Source organism: Phyllostomus discolor, chromosome 8 (genome assembly GCF_004126475.2).
Source record: "Phyllostomus discolor isolate MPI-MPIP mPhyDis1 chromosome 8, mPhyDis1.pri.v3, whole genome shotgun sequence".
Taxonomy (NCBI): Eukaryota; Metazoa; Chordata; class Mammalia; order Chiroptera; family Phyllostomidae; genus Phyllostomus; species Phyllostomus discolor.
In genome coordinates this window covers 70,542,826-70,564,136 of record NC_040910.2, presented here as the reverse complement: position 1 = coordinate 70,564,136, position 21,311 = coordinate 70,542,826, and the positions used below count along the sequence as shown (strand labels likewise).

Below are 21,311 nucleotides of genomic sequence, written 5' to 3'. Positions count from 1 at the left end.
TGCCAGGTCAGGAGAGCCGGGACCTCACAGACAGCACAAGTGTAAAAAATATCAGTAGAGCTTTATTGCAGGCGAAGGGGCAAGGCTTTTGTTCCTCTAGCCATGCCACAAAGACAGAACCCAGACAGGTGCTCAGGGCTACCTGTAAGTGCAGGTACCTTGATCCCAAGTGGAGAGGAAGTATCTACATACAATAATTTGCCTACTTCCACGATGTCCCCAAGGCAGGCTGGCACCAGAAAGAATATGAAGGAGGAGAAATTATAGTAGGGTAGCAGTTAGTTACTACAGGGATCTGGGGGCTTAGTTCAAACACCAAGGTAAGGGCTACGACAAGTGGGAGAAGCTGGGGCCCAGGCCTCAAGTGTTCCAACTGGGCAGGAAGAACTTTCAGGCCATTGTTGCAGTTCTGGTTAGCAGCAGGAAGCAAATGTCGCCAGAGAGCTGGAGTGCTCTGGCTCCTGGATAGACAGACAGGACAACTGGATCCTGGGATTCACATGAGTCAGGAGAGGGAGCTCCCCACATTGGAATCGCTGTAGCCTAGGAGGTTCTGTGATAGGAAGAGAGGAAAATACATATCTTATGCAAGAGGTTTTTAGTCCCCATCCACCATTCTCCACCCCAACTCCTGAAATCCCCTATCAATCCCTCATGGCTCTTCCTCCTGGGAAGGAAGGCTCTTCCTCATCTGTCTACATCCCTACCTGTCCATCCTTACCTAAAGGAATGATCTTGGAGGGTTTCCTCTCAAGTTCAAAAGCAAGCACAATTGGGCGGAGAACAGAGAGGCTGGTACAAAGTGTCCGGAGGAAGAGGGTCAAGGGCTCATCAATCTTGCCTGAGGACTAGAAAGGGAAACTCAGGATTAATCAGGACTCAAATTCCTAAACCCTCCACCAAACCCCTTAGGAACCTGGGCATCTGGGCCCCACCTCCAGCCACATCTCACCTCTGGTTGGGCTCCAGGCCCTATAAATTGCAAGGCCACTTTCCCTGGCCCTCTGACAAACTCTAGGAGTGAGGTCCACTCACTAGGACACAGCCCTAGTGCTGCTGCCACATGATGATTCCTACAGGTCACCACAGCTTCAGCAGTCCCATCCTCCACAAGGATCCTGGGGTGGGAGTAGAGAATGAGAAACAGAACTCTCAGAGCAAACACAGGTGCTAGTCACTTGAACCCAACATGCCTTCCTCTCCACTGTTTTATTTTTAACTCATTTATCCTCACTCATTCATTCAAAAATATTTATCAAGCAATTCCCACAAAGCCAAGAATCACATTAACAAAGGGACAGCAGACTGGGGAAGTCATGTAACAGGGAAGTAAACGGTGTGGTGGGCACCCACTTTGTGCTCTCACCTGATGCTGGCCTGGCTTACTGACGTCTGAGTGGGGCAAGTGGAACCTTGATGAGTACACCTTCCCTGGGGTAAAAACAGTGGTTAGAAAAATTCTCTTGGTCCCAACACATCCCTCTGTCACCAAGTACCAGACTCAGCCTGTCCTCTCTTACCTGGAGGAAGAGGCTGGTACAGTGAGCACACACCCAGAGGAGCTGAAGGCTGAAGACGGAAACAATATGGCAAGAGACGATGGCCTGGAATGGGGCCTGACCACCTTGCAGCAGTTCAGTCAGGTAGATGTGGGGCAGAGGAGCACTAAAAAGAGAGAGGGGTTGAGAAACAAAGGGGTTCTGAAGGCAGGGTATGTTTGGGATGACTCAGCTGACATAGGAATGGGGATAATAGTGGCTTCCACACCTGCTGGAAGCCCCATGCTCCCCATTTTGATTTCTAGTCTCCAACTGTCATCAATTATTTCTCAGGCTTGAACAAACAAGATGTTAGCCAAGAAAAGACAGTTGCATTTTAGACCGAAACACCTTTTAAGAGCCTAGAACACTTCTGGATAAAATGACAGGTATTGGGCATTTTTTATTTGGGACTCTGACTTAACAAATTCTGCTAGGATTGGAGGAGGCTATAGTTATGGAAAGAATTCTAAAGCCAGAAACATGTGTGGGATGCAGATATGAGGCTCCAAAGTTTGGGCAGCAGGGCCTGGGGCACTGACCTGACTGTGGTTTCCGGCGGAAAACTCAGGACTTGTGTGTAAGTGGATGGCCGGAAACAACAGTAAACATTGTGGGATCTGCAAGTGGAAGAGGAGGAGAAAGAAGACAATTTGAGGATGGAGCTGGGACTCCTCTGACGGATGCACCCTAACCCAGGCTCTGTCCCAAGCAGAGGGAAGGACAGGTAGACCAGTCCTTCCATCTCGTGGGGGTAGAGCACATAAATGCCAGAGTAACATATCAAATGTAATATCAAAAAAGGAGATGTGTTGTAGCGTAGAGAGGCATGAACACTCAAGAGAACCACATCAGTAGGGCGAGGAGAGGCAAGGCCAGCTACATGGATCTTTACCTGGAAACTCTTTTCTCCAGCTGGTTAAAGTAGACTCGGGCTCCTGGAAGAAGTCCCAGTGGGGGAGGCAAGTGTGGGGCTTCAATATATATGTCCAGGTGAGGGGGGAATTCACAGTCAGCAATCTCCAGAGCTACAGTTATCTTCACACACCCTCTCCTGGCTCCTGTGCTCCCTACAGAAGGAAAGGGAAAGGTCAGCAGTATCTGTCTGGATCGCAAGGTCCATTTTATACCTTCCCCCAAAGGAACTGTCATTACCGGGCTTTGTCTGGAGAGGGACCAGAAGTGGCTCACACAGTGTCCGTGAAAGAATCTCAGCTGAGAAAGACACCAAGGAGTCGGTGGAGCTGAAGGGATCAGAGAAAGCAGAGAGAGAATGGAGTCAGGTTCAAGGACAGAAAAAGCAGCTCAAGTTATCACTAGAACATCATCTTAAGGTCCTGAAAAACCTCACACTGTGTTGAATCATACACTAAAAGTAACAGGGCTTATGGGAAAAATAGGGTTGTGGCAGATCACTCAAAACCTATATAACTTTGTAATCAGAGGCCTTACCAAGAAGTACAACAGCAGAATTAAATTCCCACTGGTGTTACCCCTGGAACTTCAGTCAGCCCATCATCCACAGCTTTATATGCTGGAGCTCAGGGCTGCTCCTTCCCCATCATAGGTTCTTGAAATATACCATTCTAGTACAGGCCAGTCTCATGAAAATTACACGCACAGCCCAGTGGGGTTTGTTTGTTTGTGTAAGGTGGGGGGAAATGTCTCTGCAGCTTCTTCATTTGCACTGCAACTACAGCAAGGAGCTTACACGAGGAAAGTAGTGTTGTTCCTGAAGCCACAGGCCGCCCACTTCTTGTAGTAAAGGAAGGCTTTTCTCTATAGATTTTCAGCTTTTATCCTTACATTTATGTATCTTACATTTACTCTTACTGCTAAGACTTTTCCTGAATTGTGAGAAAAGCTGCTCCTGGTCACTTCAAAACAATAGCACACCGAAGGGAAAAGCAGGTATGAAACACAAATTAAATCTTCCTCTAGGAGCTAAATCACACGAGAAACACGCTGCAGCAGAGAACAGACTGTTCACCAAACTGAACCATGGCCGAGGAGGAGAGAGCAGCCCACACGAGCTGGAGAAGCTGGCAGACATTTACTTGCCACTGAGCAGGTCGGTCAGCGAGGATTTAGGCAGTGCCCTGTTGACACCCAGCACATCTGGGGTATCCTGGGAGTTCTCAACCTCTAGGGTCCACTCATCCTGGACAGTGAGGCAGGACGTACAGCCAGCCAGCTCCAGAGGACGCTGCGATATGCAGGATGAACCACCTGCCTCAAATAACACTGGTGTCTGCCAGGAAATGAGAAGACAACGATCCCTGAGTGAGTTCTAGTCCAGAGACAGATTCACAAAACACTACGGCTCAATTTTGTTCTCTCTGGAGCCTGGTGAAGAAATGACCTAGACACAGACAACACTTCTATCTAATCTAGAAGACCTAGAGAGTGGCCAGGCACTGGCACTTCCTCTCTAGGCCCCTGAATGAGAAAAAGCTTTCCAGGGAAGGGTACAATGAAGCAGGGCACTCACAGGACCGCCAGGAGCCACAAGTCGGTACACTTGCCCAGGATGCAAGAACTCAAACCAGCGGACTGAGGAGCCAAGAAAGATGAGGAGAACCTGTGAGGGAGGAGAGCAAGGTACTGGGGTTCTAGACAAGAGCCGGCAGCACAAGTCAAGCCCTAGGTCCTTCCAGTCCTGGCTTACCTTCTGATCCTTCTTCTCATCTCCCTTGAGCTCAGGTGGGCCCCATCCAGTTCCCTCCTTCCTCTGAGTACCCCCAAGCCAGGTCCCTGATATGTGGAAACTAAGGGTGGGCTTGGGCACCTCTGGACTGGCTCCAGAAGGGACACAAAAGTTCCTCTTCATTAGTGCCTCCTTGTGGCACAGCAAGAACAGCCGGCTCTGTCCTGTGTGGGGACTCTCGGGGAGGCTGGGCTCTGTCTGAGCAGATGTTGAGGAAGTGGCTGAGTGAAGGAAGGGTCTGGGCACAGGCAGGATCAGGGCATCGGCCAGAAAGAACTGGACATAGACTCTGTTGGGAAAGACAAGGAATAGGTCTCTTGGTGAAACAAGAATTGGGTGTCGTGGGCCCCAGCGTCCCAACACCTGTACTATGCCCTTCCCCTTTCTCTCAGACACCCAAAGGACAGCCACTACCCCAAGAAGCCAACCTTGCCTCCTGCATCTGAATGAAGCCTGTTGTGCTCAGCTCCTTCCAGGAAGGAAAGCTGCTTCTGACATGCCTCTCTATGATCAACTGGAACCTCTCTGCCCGCACCAAGCAGCCTAGAGGAAAGGTTTCTATTTTGACAGTGGGAAGTGAAGAAGACCCCCTGCAGATCCTGCTGCCCAACCAAGGCCCGACCTGACCCCACCCTAGAGGATGACACCGCCATGGGAGATACCGTTCCATCCGCATGTCCAATCCCACCCCTCGCCTCCTTGGCTGAAAGGCCTCAATTTTACTTTCTCAGAAACCTATAAATGCCTGTTCCTAGATCTAAAAACACTTTGCTTTCCAGGATTTCCCTGTCTACAAATCTCAGTAAGTCCACAAAAGATGATTAGTTTCCCAAACAGAATGTAGGAAACAGGAGCCACCATATTGGTGTACATGTCAGGCGCTCTGGAGGGAGAAATGGCTGTTGGGAATTGGGAGCCTGGCTAGGGGACCCCTTGCTCCTTTTCTCCATCTGCCAGCACCAGTCTCCCAAACTTTTCCCTGGACTTGATGAACTTGATGCCACTTCAGCATCTCTAGAAAATCCCAGCAGGTGTTTCCCCCACACCTCCCGTTCTGAGACTGTCTACTCCACCACCACCTTCTCTCTACTTCCAAACTCCAAACCTATGAGCTGGGGGTCAGTGAGGGGCTGCGAGTGCTTGTTCAGGAGGAGACAGGGGAGGGAACCAGTTTGGTCCCGAAGCTGCAGACAACCTTTATGAGATGAAGCCACCAAAACCCCAAGTAAAACCTGCAGGGAGATGAAAGCCAAGGTATTAAGTATTTATTGAGCAAATATTGAGCATCTATAATGTGCTAGGAACTGTGTTAAATGTTAGCTACAAAATAAACAAAAAAGACCTGGTCTCTGTCCTCAAAGTTGGGAAGACAGATATGAAAAACATACATGGGTTCACACATTTGGTAGTAGGGGAGACAGGGTTCAAATTGAGGTTAGAGGACCTCACCAGACACAAGAAGTTTGGGTTTTATTTTATGTGCACTGGAAGAAACAAGAAAAGGATTTAAAGCAAGAGAGTTTTGTAATCCAAGTTACATTTTACCTTGTTCTTTCTAGTTGCTGCAGGGAACTGTAGTCTAGTTAGGCTAGTCAGTCAAAATGACAAGAAGTGACGATGACAGTGGTAGTGTGGATAGCAAGAAGAGCAAGTGCCCTGAGCCCTGTTAGAGCCCCACTTGCCTGGGCTGGACGGAAGGTGGAGGGCAGCAGACAGAGACAGGACCAGGCCAGGCGCTGATTGAGTTGGCAACTGGTCAGGTGAGAAACCTCTGGGAAGGGCAGAAGAGTCTTAGGGTCAAAGGAGTCCCAGGCCCTGCGCTTCCCTTCTTCTTTCAGGGTGGCCAGGGTGGGGAAGGAGCAGGGAGTTTGCAGCCGGGCATACTGTCAGAAGAGGAGAAAAGTCAGACTGGGTATCCCATGTGCTCCCTGCCCCCATACATCAGTGCTGCACTCATCTTTCCCCCACGTCCTCCTACCTTCTGGAGTGGGCAGTGATGCGGCTCTTCAAGGATCTCCTTGTGTGCATTCCGACTGGGGATGCATGCTGGAGCTAGAGCCTCCAGGGTAGGAGCCAGGAGTTGCAGTCCCAGGCTGGGGTTCCCAAGAGAGAGGTGCTGCAGGAACTGGTGGTGTCTCAGGACATGGGGGCACAGCCTTGGGAAAGAAGCTGAGTCACTTCCCCCAAAGAACCTGCCTCTTCCAGGGTCCTATTTCCCTTACAGTGGAAGTATCCTACTCCCACTGCCACCCCAGCCCAGGCCCTCATCCTTCTCACTTGCAGACCAGCTCCTCCAGGGCCTTGGTAGCCCACAGGTAGAGGGGAAGTCCTAGCTGACGTTCCCATACCAGCTGCTCATACAGGGAGGCCCCCCAGACTTGTGGGGAAGACTGTGTCTCAGGCTTCTGACGAGAGAAGCTCCGAAGTAGAACAGCACCACGGAGGCAAGGGGCTAGCACTGGCCTTCTGGTCCCTCCACCCACTGACTGGAGGAGGTGAACATCCTGGAGCTGGGGGAAAGCAGAAAAAGTGAAAAGGCAGAGTTGAAGCCAACTCAATGACCCCAGGCAGAGTGAACCGTAGTTTTCCATTGCCTGGGTTCCCAGAGAAACCCAATTTTCCCTACACAGGTGATTTCCTCTCAGCCTCCATCACAACCTCCTGCCCATGGGGTAAGCCTTCACCTCTCAGCAGCTCCACTAAGTCTTTCTGTGGGCCAGGGGTCTCCTGGTGGGTGTGGCTTACCTTCTCACTGGGCGACCTGACATCACTCTGACCCTCAGTACACATGTGCTTCACCATCTCCTCCTCCAGTCAGAAGGCCCTTCCGTGAAGGAGATGCTCTGGTTCCAACCCCTCCTCCCCATGCGCCAGACTCTGCTTTCTGATCTGAGCTCTCATCCAAATCATATGTAATAAACACACATGCCCACACTTATTGCTTTTATATTTTTGCTCTAAAGGTTCCCACCCTGCTGCAAAAAAAAAAAAGACCAGTGTATGAAGGTCAGAGAAGCTGCTGAGATGCTTCTTCTGCCACCAGCTCCAATCCCTCACACACCTCCAAAGAGACTCCAGGTCGCAGCACATTCCTGAGACTGTGGACTCGCTGGTAGGAAAGGCAGAGCCCCAGCTGCCCATCCAGCTCATACAGGCCAGCAGCCTGATTCAGCACGCCAGTGACCATTCCCTGCAAAGAGGTCAAAGGGTCAGTTGATGCTCACTTCCTTCTTCTTTAGAGATGCACATTCCCTTGCCCCTCGGGCTCTAGGACCAGTCCCTTGTGCTCACCGTATAAGATAAGAGTCTGGAGTCCCGGACAAGATCTTTTTGCTTCTTCTTGTCGTGGATGTTACCTGTCCTGGTGAGTGGCTTGGGGTCAGCCTCCAAGAGGGGTCCTCCCAGCTCCAGCTGCAGGTCCAGCTCTTGCACACATTCTGGTTTCAGTGGCAACAGGTGAGAGGAGGAGCTGGTCGTCCAAACACGGTAATGGTAACCGTGAATCTTGGATACTCGCAGCTTGGTCAGCACATAGGTCCTACCAGGCCAAAGGGCTCGGTGCCAAACCAGTTGGGCGGGGACCTGGCTTGTGCAGAGGCAGGCGACATGTACATGAGACGCTTCTCACAAAACTATCCTCTGTCAGAGTCTCTTTCCCTCATGACTGGACCTCAAAGCCCTGCTCCTCATGAGCTTCCCTTGCCTTATCTTCCCTGTTTGCCAATTAAATCTTAAGCCATAGAACTTTCAGGATCTCTCCTCTCTCACAGGAGATGCCCAATGATTCCCAATCCCTCCCCCAAGGTACAAACCATCCCTAAAACTTCCTTCCAAATACATAAATATTCCATTCAGAAAATTATGCCCTTTTTTCATTTCCCCTATCCCACCCTGTACCAAATAAGCAATTTCCACTTAATGTAATCACTATGCACTGGGTATCTATGTATCCAGTATTAGGATGGATGTTAAGGGAAATATAAAAGACTGCTCCCTCTTCTCCAAAATATTTCAAGCCACGAGGGAAACACAGACATAAACCCAGGTAATAACAGGGAGCCACGTGTGATCAAGTGGCAGAAAGAACAGACACTTGCTAAGTTCTCAGGAAAAGAAAGAGGTCAGGATGGGTTGGAACGATCGGGAAGGCCAAGTGAAAGAAGTGGAGTTGAAGGACACCTCTAGTTTGTTGAAGTGGAGACAGAAGGGTGACTCAAGCAGGAGGCAACATGGAAATGCTCAGACCTTAGAATAAGCAAGGCAGTGAAAACACTGACCAGGATGGAGAAAAAGGAATGTTCTTGGGAGCTGCAGGAGACAAGATGGGAGAACCAAGATGAAGGGGAAAAAAACCCCCAGAAATGACATGCAGAAGACTTTATAGGAAAATGAGAAAGATCAAAGCAGGAAAACAAAAACAAACACTTGACAGTAGGACATCATATAGAATGGAGAAGGGTGGCTGTTGGAAGAAATTTAAGCCCAGGGAGGAAAGGGACTGTTCACAATCGCGGCAGGCTTCTAGGGCAGGCTCCTCCCACAGGTATAACCTTACTGCCACCATGTCAGGGGCTTCAAAACACAGTGACGGTTAAGACACTTGAACTTCAGTCTCTTGTGCTCAACTTCACAGACCTTCATTTCTACTCTAAAACCAGCTAAGTACCCTCAGTCTGACCTTGGACATCACAACTCATAAGATATTATTGCAAGACCTCATTTGAGCTTATTGCTTATGCAAAATAAGTAGTTAATAATGGTTTGACTGAACAAACAAATGAATAAATGCTGGTCCTTCCACATACCTTCTAGAACTCCCCAAATCACAGCCCTTTCTTTAATCAGACAATGAGATCCTTCCTTTCCTCTGTTGTAATACTGCATCACCACAACTACTCCCTCAACTCTTCTCCTAAGGCAAAAACACAACCTGAGGAAGACAGACCCATGCCACCCAGTGCCAAACCCTGATGCCGACCCTCTCCAGCTGGGCCCTGTCACTGCTTAGCAACCTCAACCCCAACTACCTAGCACAGCAAGTACCCTGAGCCTCTATTCCTCTCTTCAGAGTCCAGTTCTCTATTTTCAGGAAATGACCTCACTCTTCTAACACAGAAGAAATTCACTGGGGTCATCTAGAGTGACAGTGTGTCTCCCCAGTGTGTCTTCGGCAGCCCACAAACATACCAAAACCACTCCTCCCCTGAACTCCCAGGCTTATTCCAAAGCCCACCCACGCGCCCTCACAGGGTCTTGTGCATGTGCACTCAACCACCCCAACACTTACAAACCTGAACAGTAACTGTTAAGAGCTTCCAGGGACTAGAGCCATTATCTTATTCACTCTGTGCTCTAAACTGACCAAAGTGCCCAGCATTACTATATACACTCGATGAAGGTTGAATCTTGGAACAGGTGGTTCTCCAGCCCTGAATATCCTCCCCTCTCTTCTAGTGATTTAAAGCTGGTCCATCCTTCAAGACTCAGATCAAGTCTTAACTCTCACAAGGCTTCACACCACATAATAAACTATCTGACCTGCTACAGCAGTTACAAAGTATACCACACATCTTAGAACTTACATACTGTTTTGTGTTATTCTATACTAATTTTATAAACCAATACTATGTAACATCTACAAGATTATAAACTACCCAAAGGGCTCATCCTAGTTTAGCCACCCTGCAGAAATTCCAAGTGCATTTCCAAGATTTCTCTCTTGACATCCTGACACATAGTACATGAATGAGCCAACCCTGCTCAGCACAGCCTGAGTGGTCTCTAGGAGACTCAAAATATTCTACGCAAAGAAAATGCAATGCATAAGTACCTCTGTAACCCAGGAAGAAAAAGCAAGGTCAGAAATTTGAGTGGCTTCTATGAATTTTTAGTTTTAGTAATTTTAGTTCCATTATAGTCTAATCGTTCTTATTCTAATTCATGATACACATAGACACGGTTAAGAATTCTAACAATGCTAATAAATTTCAGTTTCCTTTTTTGATATGCATGTTTAAAAGCCTTTTCATCCTTTGCTTTGAATCTATTTGGAACTTCATTCAGGTAATTGTATAAGTCATATACAAATAATTAGTGTAAAAATTAATGATATTAAAACTGTACCAATTGATAGAGTAAAAAATAAGTACCAAGTTTTAGAAAAGTGTATGTTTTCAATGTCTTAATAGTATTCTGATAAGTACTTTTTTTGGTCATCCTTCCAATGAGGGGGTAAAACAAGTGATTCTGACAGGTTTTCGAAATGTCACATGATAAAAAAAAAGTTGTCTACTCAAATTACCTGCACAGCAGGAAAGTCTATTTCCTACCTCCTGCACACAGGAATGACATTACCCCGAAATGTCCCCTAACATAAACTCTTCCAGAAAACAACTCTCCCCAGCTGCCCTCCTTTCCTTCATGGTTCTTCATATGATGTTATCTTTCCTATTAAAAGTGCTAGCACCCCTTCCACATCCCCACGCCCCAGAACTGACCCTAACCCTCACCTGCACAAGGATAGGTACGTGGCTGCCAGCTTGGCTGCCAGCAGGAGATGATTCACCAAGAGACAAGATGAAGTAGGCTTTCTTTTGACTTTTCACCAGAGCGCTCAATCGAACCAGCTTCCCAGCCAGGTTTGGCTGCACAGTTCTGAGCTTGCTACTAAAGGTAGAACAAAGAGAGAAAAAAGTCATTGTTTCTTGTCTCTGTCCGTACAAATGCTTCCCCTTTCCTGTAAAGAATAATCCAATAGTGATGTAAAATTGCTATTTTTCTATAGCTATTCCAAAGAGGCCTTATCGTTTCCTGATTTGGAATATTCCATCAATGTTACTCAGTACCTTTGTCTCCTTCTTTCCACTGACCCACCATCACCCTCCCATTTCACAGTGCTCCCTCCTCCCCTAGAGAGGGAAGGATTACCTGTGCCTGAGTAGGTGGGAAGCAGCCTCTGGGTAGAGAACAGGAATAGGGGTAGGAGGGCCAGTACTGATGGTCAAGGGAAACACGGGCACAGGGACACCCCAGAGCTCCAAGTGCCCTTTCCCTGAGGAGTTCCACCTGGCAGGAGGAAGGTAACTCCAACTGGGGAACAGGAAGAGATGGCCCAACCAAGAAAGATCCAGATCTATGAGCTAGAAAACACCAAAACCCAGGGTTAGTCAGGATCCTAGCATCTTCTTCACCTGCCTCCACCTTTGTTCCCTGGGACTTGATTGCCTCACTCCCTAGACACCAGTCGTTATAGGGTCTGAGGCATCTGACTTTCCCCTTTCTACTCACCTCGCAGCCCAGGGTACCAGTGTTATCTTTCACATAGAGGCTTCCATTCCTGCACTCTTGTTCCAAGTCCCCTGATAGGTCTGTTAGCGTCCCTAATAGTAATAGCCGCTCCCGGGGCAAGGGGGTCCCACTTAGTACAGCCTCTTGGGCCCATGCCTGGTATGCAGTGCTGCTCCAGGACAGGTGGCTGCAACATGGGAGGCGCTGGTGGCTCTTGAGGTCCAGTACTGAGACAAAGCTGCAGAACAAAGGGGGCAAAGTCTTGCAAAGCTGTGTGCAAGACTAGGAAGTTACCCTCAACCCTGACAAACAGCCCAATATCCCAAGGAAAGGTCAATGGACTAAGACAGAAGTTTGATTGATTGAAGGGGAAAAAGCTGGGGCAAGGAGCCTGAGAAAATGATGGGATATAGGTTCAAAGATTGGGTAGTATCCAGGGAGAAAGTAGGGCAGAAAGTCTGTGCTGAATAATATCTTGAACAACATAGTGCCACAGAGAGGACCAGAGAAATGAAGGAGTGCACGAGTGACATGAGATGCGTATGGGGAGAACACTTGACAGGTACTACAAAGAGCTCCCTTGCAGCACAGAATGTCAATGAGGCCACATGGGCATCTGCCTAACAGCTCGACCCCAATGGCCCCAGCCAGGTTTCCTTCCTGGTCTAGAATGTCATAGTACTAGAGCCTGGCCAGGGAGCTGAGGCTGAAATGGAAGTTGGCATCAAGAGTTTCCAAATCTTGTTCGGAAGACTTTGACTTCTTAAAGATGACTGGAATTGCCCTGGCTGGAGTAGCTCAGTGGATTGAGCATGGGCTGCGAATCAAAGTGTCGCATGTTTGATTCCCAGTCAGGGTACATGCCTGGGTTGCAGGCCACAGCCCCCAGCAACCCCCCAGCAACCGCACATTGATGTTTCTCTCTCTCTCTTTCTCCCTCCCTTCCCTAAAAAATAAACATATAAAATCTTAAAAAAAATATGACTGGAATTGAAGTTTATCAGTGGTTCTTATATCCTTAAGTTTGGTCATTTAGCTGACCTTTTACTTTAACATGGGTCTAATTTATTTGCTGTTCATTTTCCATAGCATTTAGTTGATTTAAAAGTCCATTTCTTTTACTGTGCACCAAAATAAAAATTTGAACAGTTAAAAAAAAGAGTTTCCAAATCTTAAGAGATATATGAGACCAGTCATTCTTAAAGTGTTGCAACACTGCTGAGTTACTATCAATTGTAAGGCATATTATAAATAATTTGATAAATAATAAATTATTGAAGTTGTGGTAGACTAACATCTTTGCATATCACTATTCCACACTTTTGCATCCCCATGATTTTTGAGAAGTGAAGCAGGCAAGTTTACAAAACATCACAATTCACCCGTCGTACCATAAACATCATGCACGTGTGAGTGCTAAAGTGTGGGAATGCTGTTGTAGGTGGCCCACTCCCCTGCCACATGTTTCATTCTTTCCCAAATGGCTTCGGAGCAGACAAAAAGCAAAGACACAAACTAACCTGTGCTGAACCCATTATGCATATACTATATTGGTCTGTACACGTTCGATATTGTATTGAACCTTCACTGAAACCCCTCATAAAACCACAAAATGGAGAGAGAGAGGTTCAGGTACACAGTGAAGTAGGTGGCAGAGCCAGTGCGCCTCACTCAAAAGTCCACGTTCCTTCTGCTTCCCTACTTCTCTAAAGGCCCAGGAAAAAGCAATGGGAGAGAGCTGTCTCCTTACCCTTCAGGACAGAAAACTGTAAAAATGGGGATCACTCTTCCCAGATTCTTTAGGGTCTGGGTCAGGACTGAAGGTGGTAACCTGAAATCCTTTGTATCTGTCATTGCTCTTCAACTTTCAAGGCCTAGCATGGTGCCTGGCACACAGCAGGCACTTAAGAATGAAAAAAAATAGTAAGATATTTGTATCTTTCAAATTTCTGTATCAACTTTGCATTTACCTTGAATAACAAGAAACTTAAAGTTTCTCATTTCCTAAAAATTGCTGGCTTACCACTTTTCCATTTCCCTAGTAATGCCAGAATTTTGAGAGATTTGGGCCTTCCTGTAATTACACTGTGATTACTGAGGTAACTAGGTACCACCAGTGGAAGCTCCCAACCCCAGCACAGGAGAGACTTCATGGAAATCACAGCTCCTTCAACTACTAGTTGGTAAGCAGTTCTCCTGTCCCAAGATGTTTTCCACACTAGCTGGGCAGCTTTCAAATGAGATCTCATTCTGTATTTAAATAAACAATGCAATTTTGAAAGCTATGAACATGAATTGTAGGAAAAGAAAGGAAAAACAGAGTCCAATGGAGTTAAATGAGAAGCGTTACATAGGTGGAAAAGAAAAAAGTCCCCAGGTAAGAGGACCCTCAGTAATTACTTTGGATTTAAAATATCATTTAATGACTATCAAGTAGGCAATAAATAAATAAACAAGGCAAAAACCAAGTAAGAAAAATTTCAGGATACAGATGTATGTCAGTACGTGTGTCAATTGGTGTGACTCCACCGGAGAGCAGTGGGAAAACAGCTGGGGAGGCTGAGGGTGTTCACACCAGGCAGCCTGCCCTTCCTTTCAGGACACCGATTACTTACGGGGAAGGGGTAGGGGAGAACCAGACCAGGATAGAGCACTTGGGGGACTTCACTAAATCTGTAACCTTTTACTTCTTATAAAAAAGACCTGAAGCAAATATGGCAAAATGTTGGGGTTTTTAGAAGTTGAACCTTGAGTACCTGGCTACCACAATGTCCATAAGGACACTGCTGCTCAGGTCAGCTCTTTTTCACAGGCAAGACTTTCTCAATGAAGATAGCAGCATGCTGATTCACATTCTGGTGGGCCAACACTGCTACTTACCACTGGTTTAATTATTTATTTGGTTGTAATTGTTTTTGTCTTTATTCTGAAGCTATATAGTTGAAGTATATGTTTCACCCTTCTGTGTAGTTATGTTAGTACATTTGTTTCTCTCAGTATTTGACTTTAGAATCCCCCCCCATCCTTGTTGATTTTAACCTTTTAAAATTAAATGTATCGGGGTAAGACTGGTTAATAACACTATATAACTTTCAGGTGTACAGATTATAATTCAACATCCGTGTACTCTATTAGGTGCTCCCCACACAAAGTCCAATGCCCTTCTATTACCATATATGTGACTTCTTCCCCACTTCACTCTTCCTCCACCTTGGTACCCCTCTGGTAATCACCATTCTGTTGTATCTATGAGTTTGTTTTTGCTTGGTTTGGTTTTTTAATTTTTGTTTTACATTCCACAGGAGTAAAATCGTCCAGTTTTTGTCCTTTTTCCGTCCCACTGATTTCACTTAGCATAATACTCTCAAAATCCATCTATGTTGTTGCAAACGGTAATATTTCATGTTTCTTATGGCTGAGCTGTATTCCATTGTGTGTATGTACGTACACATACCACATCTTCTTTATCTGATCATCCATCAATGGACACTTTTGATTGTTTCTGTGTTTTGACTATTGTAAAAAATGCTGCAATAAACACAGGGGTACATGTATTTTTTTTTTTTATATCTGAGTGTTTTCATATTTTTCAGGTACATACCCAGGGGGGGAATAGTTGGATCATATGGTAGTTCTATTCTTAGTTTTTTGAGAAACCTCCATACTGTTTCCCATAGTGACTGAACTAATTTACATTCCCACCAACAGAGTACAAGGGTTCCCTTTTCTCCATATCTTCTCCAACACTTGTTATTCACCACTGCTTCATAATGAAGTCCATGGATGAGAAAATTGCCCAGAATTTTGGAAATGGTGTTTTGGATAACATAAAGTATAGTTACGCCGTCTTCTCACCAAAGATCCCCTGCCTTTACTGACTGAAATGACTGCCAGGCTGGGTGAGGTGTTTCCCAAACTGTAAGCAGGTGAAGGGAGAGCCAGGGAAAAAGTATCCTGTTCTCAATTTTGGGAAATTACAAATTAAACAAAACTAAACAGATTTCTACCTTTTTATGTTCTAAAAGATAAATACACAGTGATATGTATATTCACGTATTATAGAATCCACAGGGCAGTTAGAGCTATCAATAATAATAAATCTCAGCAGTATGTTAAGCACAAAAAGCAAATTGCAAAGGACATACATAATGGTCTTCATATAAAGACTAAAGGTATGCAACACTATTGTATATTGATTAGGGATAAATACATGAGTAGTAAAAATGCTATAAAGATATCCACATGAATAATATGCCCCATTTTCTAGGTAGTAGATACTTCTATGAGGTGTCTTTTTGTAGGATTTTCAGAGCCTTTACTATGTTAATGAGTCTCACGACTCTTCTAGAACAGCTTATCATATTCAACATCTCTTAAATTTATTTAGCCATGAGCCTTTCTTTTTTAAAAAAAACTTGTTTTATTTACGTTTATTTAATAAATGCTTGAAAGTGCGTTTATTAACGCTGGGCACAGTGAAACAAGGAAGGGCTTAGGACAGAAGAAGCAACAGGAGAGAGCCTAGGCAGAGCTGCTTTGGCTCACAGGGAAGTCAGAGAAAAGGGCCTGGGGACAGGCTCAGGGGGTTAGCCCTGGACGAGCTGCTACCCTGGTTGCAAGTCTCCCCTGGTTGCAAGTCTCATGGGGTCCTTTAGAGTTTAGAGATGCGCACCTGTGGGGGAAGAAGAGGGCAAGGGGAAAGACGCGGGTGTGCTCTGGGGAGGGACAGTGTGCCCCCGGAGCCCTTTTCTTGTGCTACTTTATTAATATTCCCTAGAACAGTTTAAGAACTAGTAAGCAAAAAACCAAAACTACCTTCAGAAGACCTTAAACTCAGGTGTTCTTTAAACACTCCTATCTGCACTTGGTGAATCATAGTTTCCTAACACACAAAATGAAATAGTATCAGCTTTTCTCCCCACTTTGAGAGTTCTTTCTTCAAATTTTCTTTCAATCTTCTTCTTGTCTTCTCCTTTCATTTTCTTGTCTCTAAACTTCACTTAAGCCAATTTTAGAAAACTATGGAAAAACCAAAGCAGCTTGATGGAGAATGAAAAAGTCTGGTAGAAGGGGGTTGTATTTATGCCATCTTTTCTTCCCCTTAGCAAGTTTACACTCACTCTTCTCAGGGCCTTCCTTTTCAACTCCAAATTGAACAACCCCCTGAGCCCCACCTCTCCTTACCTGTAGCTGAGGGGCAGTGTAAAACCCTGGTTCCTTCCCTGAGACAACCAGGTAGTCTTCACACAGTCAATTACCAACTGAGTCAACTGGACATTAGGCTCCTTGCCAGTTGGACACAGGGTCTCTTGGATGAAGGCCTGAGCAGCCTTAAGCCAGGTTTGTTCCTGAGGAAAGTGAACCTAGTTAATACATTGTCATGGCAATCCTGCCAACCAAGGAAATTTTTAAAAGAATAAAGGAATCCGCCCTGGCTGGCGTAGCTCAGTGGATTGAGTGTGGGCTGCGAACCAAAGTGTCGCAGGTTCGATTCTCAGTCAGGGTACATGCCTGGGTTGCAGGCCATGACCCCCAGCAACTGCACATTTGATGTTTCTCTCTCTCTCTCTATCTCCCTCCCTTCCCTCTCTAAAAATAAATAAATAAAATCTTAAAAAAAAAAAAAGAATCTCTTAAAAAAAAGAATAAAGGAATAGAAAAAACATCAAGGGGGCATGTAAATGAAGAGAAAATGTAAAGGAGTTCAGAGCTTAAAGAAACCTTAGGAGTTCCCTGCCTGGTATGGCTCCGTGGATTGAGCGTCAGCCTGTAAACCAAAAGGTTTCTGGTTCAATTCCCAGCCAGGGTACATGCCTGGGTTGCAGGCCAGGTCCCTGATTAGGGGCATGAGAAAAGCAAATGATCAATGTTTCTCTCACACTCTTCCTTTCTCCCCTTTAAAGATAAGCAAATAAAATCTTAAAAAGAAAAAAGAAACCTTAGAAGTCTTTAGTCCAGCTATATAATCAACTCAGACAGCTGGCCATCCAGCTTTGGTCTTGTATTTCTTTTCTTTTTAAAGATTTTATTTATTTTTAGAGACAGGGGAAGGGAAGGAGAGGGGAAGGGAGAAAGAGAGGGAGAGAAACATCAATGTGTGGTTGCCTCTCACACACCTCCTACTAGGGACCTGGCTCACAACCCAGGCAAGTGCCCTGACTGGGAATCGAACCCATGACCCCTTGGCCAGCCTGGCACTCAACCCACTGAGCCATGAGTGAACCAGCCAGGGCTCGTCTCTTTCTTCAGTAACCTACAACATCCCTTAAAGTTCTCAACTGGAATTTTTATTCCTCTGTGAACCCTTCTCTGACCACCCCAGGCAAAATGCTCTTCCCTCCTTGAAGCTCCCACAGCACCTTGCACATACCTGTATTAAGAGCGATGATCACCAAAGAGAACAGAACCCATTTATGCAGAGTCTGGTTGTAAAGCCAGCAAGTTGAAAAAAAGATTGGTCAAAATCACCCTTTAAAAAATCTCTTATACTGCTCATAGAGAATAGGATATAGTACTATATAGCAATATATATGAAAACAGAAATATGCCTAATAATGAATAGTACACAAAAAGGACATGAGTATAATTTTTTTAAATCCTTACCCAGGGATATGTTTTGTTTTCATTGTTTTTTTTAGAGAGAAAGGAAGGGAGAAACAGACATCGATCAGTTAATTGTCTCCAGTATACACCCCAGCTGGGACTCAAACTCGCAACCTAGGTATGGGCCCCTGATCAGGAATCGAACCCACAACCTTTTGGTGTACAAGATGACACTCCAACTGAGTCATCTGTTCATTCGAGTTCCCATAAGCTAAAATATATATATATATATATATATAATACAATCCCACTGGGTTTGTTTCCTGTTCTGTCTTTTCAGCCAAGATGTGGGCTTTCTAAGGACATGAACCATCTCTGTATACTTGCCACAGATTCTGAATGCACAGCTGTCTCGATGTAGATAACTCTAGGGCATGGTACCAGCTTGGCATACTCCCAGTGCTAGGCAGCTTCACTTTATAATTCTGACAGAGTTTAGTACTTTGGAGAAGGATCTTTATCCTTTTCATCCCCATTGATAATTCTAAACCATTATAGTTCTATCCCTGCTCCTCCAATGCTCCCCATTAGCCCTCTGGTCAATCCTTCACATTCAGTTAATCTTTAGCAAAAACCAGTCTTCAACTTCTAGATGACTTTCCTATCCTTGTGGACAGCCCTACCATTGACTTTCATCTTCACCTCTGTGGAACACTCATTCATGGTCAGGGCTGACAAACTCGACCAGGTCATCATTCAGAACTGCCCATCAACATAATCACAGCTCATACTTCTTGTCTTTCTCAGTTGGTCAATGGGGCTTTTTTAGCCCCTGCTCCTCTGAAAGCCTGTCAATTGCCTGGTATATTGAACACTACTGTTTCTCAAAGTCACACCTCAGAATAATCAGTTCTATTAAAAATGCAGGTGGTTTTTTAGGTGATCTCATCTACTAATCAAAATGAGGTGGGCAGAGTCTGTATTTTAAATAAGCTCCCCAGGCTGATATTGGCATAGGCTGATGTTGGAGAACACCCTCTATTTTCCTCTCAATGACCTCACCCGCTGGATGCCATTGAGAGATGCTGACTGTTCCTAAATCTCTACTTTAGCTCTAGTTATATGCCTGTCTACTAGATTCTCCACCTGGCCTACCTGCAGGCACCACAGTTGCTCAACACTGACTTTTCACAAAATCCACTCTCTTCCAGTGTTCACTACTCAGCAAATAGCACCCTGAACCAAACACTTCTATCCTGAAACCTGGACGTCTCCTTAACTCTCTTCCTTTCCCTACACAAGACCCAAGTCCTTTAGCTCTGCTTCCTTAACACATTTCTTTTAGCTCTGCCTTCACCTCTGGTACCTCAACTTTGCTGCTGTGGTTGGGATTACCATCCTCTTTCATTATATTTCAACCACAGCCTTCTAACTGGTAATCTGCAGCCCACTCTCTACACTGCTACCTCGGGAAATAAAAACACAAATCTCATCCAGTCATTTTTCTGCTTAAAATCCTTACTAACTCCCAATTGTCCTCAGGTTCAAGTCCTGCTTAGCTAGACTTACAAGACTGTCAGCAGAGGCTGATGTGGCTCAGTGGATTGAGGGCTGGGTTTGAGGGGCAGATTCCCAGCTGCGGGCGTGTGAGAGGCAACCAATTGACGTTTCTCTCCCTCTCTTTCTCCATCCCTTCCCCTCTAACAATAAATAAATGTAAAAAAAAATTTTAAAAAGGACTGTCAGCTCTGACCCCTCCATCACCACTCAACTGCTTCAATTTTTCAAAGACACCTTCTCTACCTCCGCCTTGTAACCTCCCTTCAGTGTTTTTTTGCTTGCTAACTCTTAAACGCATCGGGTCTCAAAAGCTTTTCCTGATGACCAGTTACACTGCGTCAGGGGTCTCCCCAAGAGCCCACAGCGCAGTTCGCCGTGAGTCTACTCCTGGCTTCCCACTGGGCTTGAAGCCTAGAGAGTGGACCGAAACGTGTTTAGGGACCAGAGTAAGTGCCTCAGGAATGAATAAATATATTTGCAGAACCAGTGAGAGGGGTAGGGCAAACAGCCGCACAGGTTCCCCCTCGCCCGGGGGCGGCCAGCGAAGTCAGGGAGGCAAAGAGACAGTGGGTAGAACAGGAAAAGGAAGGAAATCGAGGCAGACAAGAGAAAGGACGAGGAACGAAGACCAGCACTCACGGAGTCGACAGCCTGAGGGCGGCAAGCCGCCATTGCACGCCTGGGCGTAAACGACTTTGCCCCGGGAGGTAAGCAAACCGCGGTTGGCGCGAGAGCTCACGGGAGGGCCCGTCTGTGGCGTCATCAGCGGGCGCGGTCTCCCCTCTACCTCCGGCTCCTCCCGGCGCAGCGTCCTCAGGACCTCTCTAGGCCACTCCCAGATCTGCACTTCTGAGGCACCCAGATCTCCGTTGCCTTGTAATATCCTGTTTGGCGTCCCTGGGGTGGTCGGGGAAGCTCAGGAGCTCAAACATAGCCTGCCTGCTTGGTAACTCAGCATCTTTAGATTTCCCTGATCTTGCCAAGCAGAAGTGTTTCCTCCCTAATGCAGCGGGAGTACGTCGTTTATACGTTGCTGTAATTCTTGACTATTTACCTAATTTGGGTGTGAGTACCTAGGAGCTTTAGCCTATGTGTCTTATTTATCGTTGTATTCTGGTGCCAACTCCTTTGGGAACAAACACAGTTCCCAAAAAAGTTGAAAAATGTATAGCTACCCACACCAAAAAGAAAAAAAAACACCAAAACTGTTTTTGGATATTTATTGAAGCTTTTTCATAATTGCCAAAACTGGGAAGCAACCAAGATGCCCTATGGTAGGTAAATGGACAAATTTTGTTACAACCAGACAAGGAATATTATTAAGCACTAAAAAGAAATGAGCTACCAAGTCATGAAAAGACATGGAGAAACCTTAGGTGCATATTACTTAGTGAAAGAAGCCAATCCGAAAAGGCTGAGTACTATATGATTCCAACTATATGACATCCAGGAAAAGGCAAAACTATGGAGACAGTAAAAAGATTAGCGGTTGTCCAAGATTGTGGGGAGACAGGGATGAATAGAGCACTGAGAATTTTCTGGAGTTTGGGTGATAATATGGCAATGTAGGTTCATCAATTGTAACAAGTGTTACAATTGTGAATGCTGTTGGGGATGCTTATAGTAAGAAATGCTGTGTGTGAGGTTAGGGTACGTGGGAAATCTCTATACTTTTC

At 45.8% G+C, this 21,311-nt stretch overlaps 1 protein-coding gene across 2 annotated transcripts; it reads right to left on the bottom strand.

The window, feature by feature from the left end:
- Nucleotides 1–40: 40 nt before the first annotated feature.
- CTC1 (CST telomere replication complex component 1) lies at nt 41–20,409 on the bottom strand. 2 transcript variants are annotated; one of them, XM_028534374.2, is made up of 23 exons: nt 20,275–20,409; nt 16,717–16,880; nt 11,533–11,770; nt 11,173–11,384; nt 10,755–10,911; nt 7,537–7,827; nt 7,307–7,435; nt 6,523–6,755; nt 6,224–6,401; nt 5,928–6,128; nt 5,351–5,477; nt 4,674–4,788; nt 4,207–4,534; nt 4,030–4,119; nt 3,596–3,789; nt 2,694–2,782; nt 2,434–2,608; nt 2,081–2,158; nt 1,521–1,665; nt 1,367–1,431; nt 953–1,118; nt 722–848; nt 41–553 (listed from the first exon to the last, which is right to left on the bottom strand). In XM_028534374.2, the coding sequence occupies exons 1-23, from the start codon at nt 20,305–20,307 to the stop codon at nt 414–416; spliced, it is 3,675 nt and encodes a 1,224-aa protein (XP_028390175.1). In that variant the 5' UTR covers nt 20,308–20,409; the 3' UTR covers nt 41–413. The 2 variants fall into 2 exon arrangements, with proteins under 2 accessions (XP_028390175.1, XP_035888918.1); XM_036033025.1 differs by having other exon boundaries at nt 10,755–10,908.
- Nucleotides 20,410–21,311: the final 902 nt, after the last annotated feature.

Excerpts from the sequence above, each read along its gene's own strand:
- CTC1 (XM_028534374.2), bottom strand. The coding sequence starts at position 20,307 with ATGGCGGCTTGCCGCCCTCAGGCTGTCGACTCC. Across the intron at positions 6,402-6,522 it reads CTGGAGGAGCTGGTCTGCAA|GCTGTGCCCCCATGTCCTGA; the intron begins GTGAGAAGGATG and ends TTCTTTCCCAAG. Across the intron at positions 2,159-2,433 it reads CTGGAGAAAAGAGTTTCCAG|ATCCCACAATGTTTACTGTT; the intron begins GTAAAGATCCAT and ends TTCCACTTGCAG.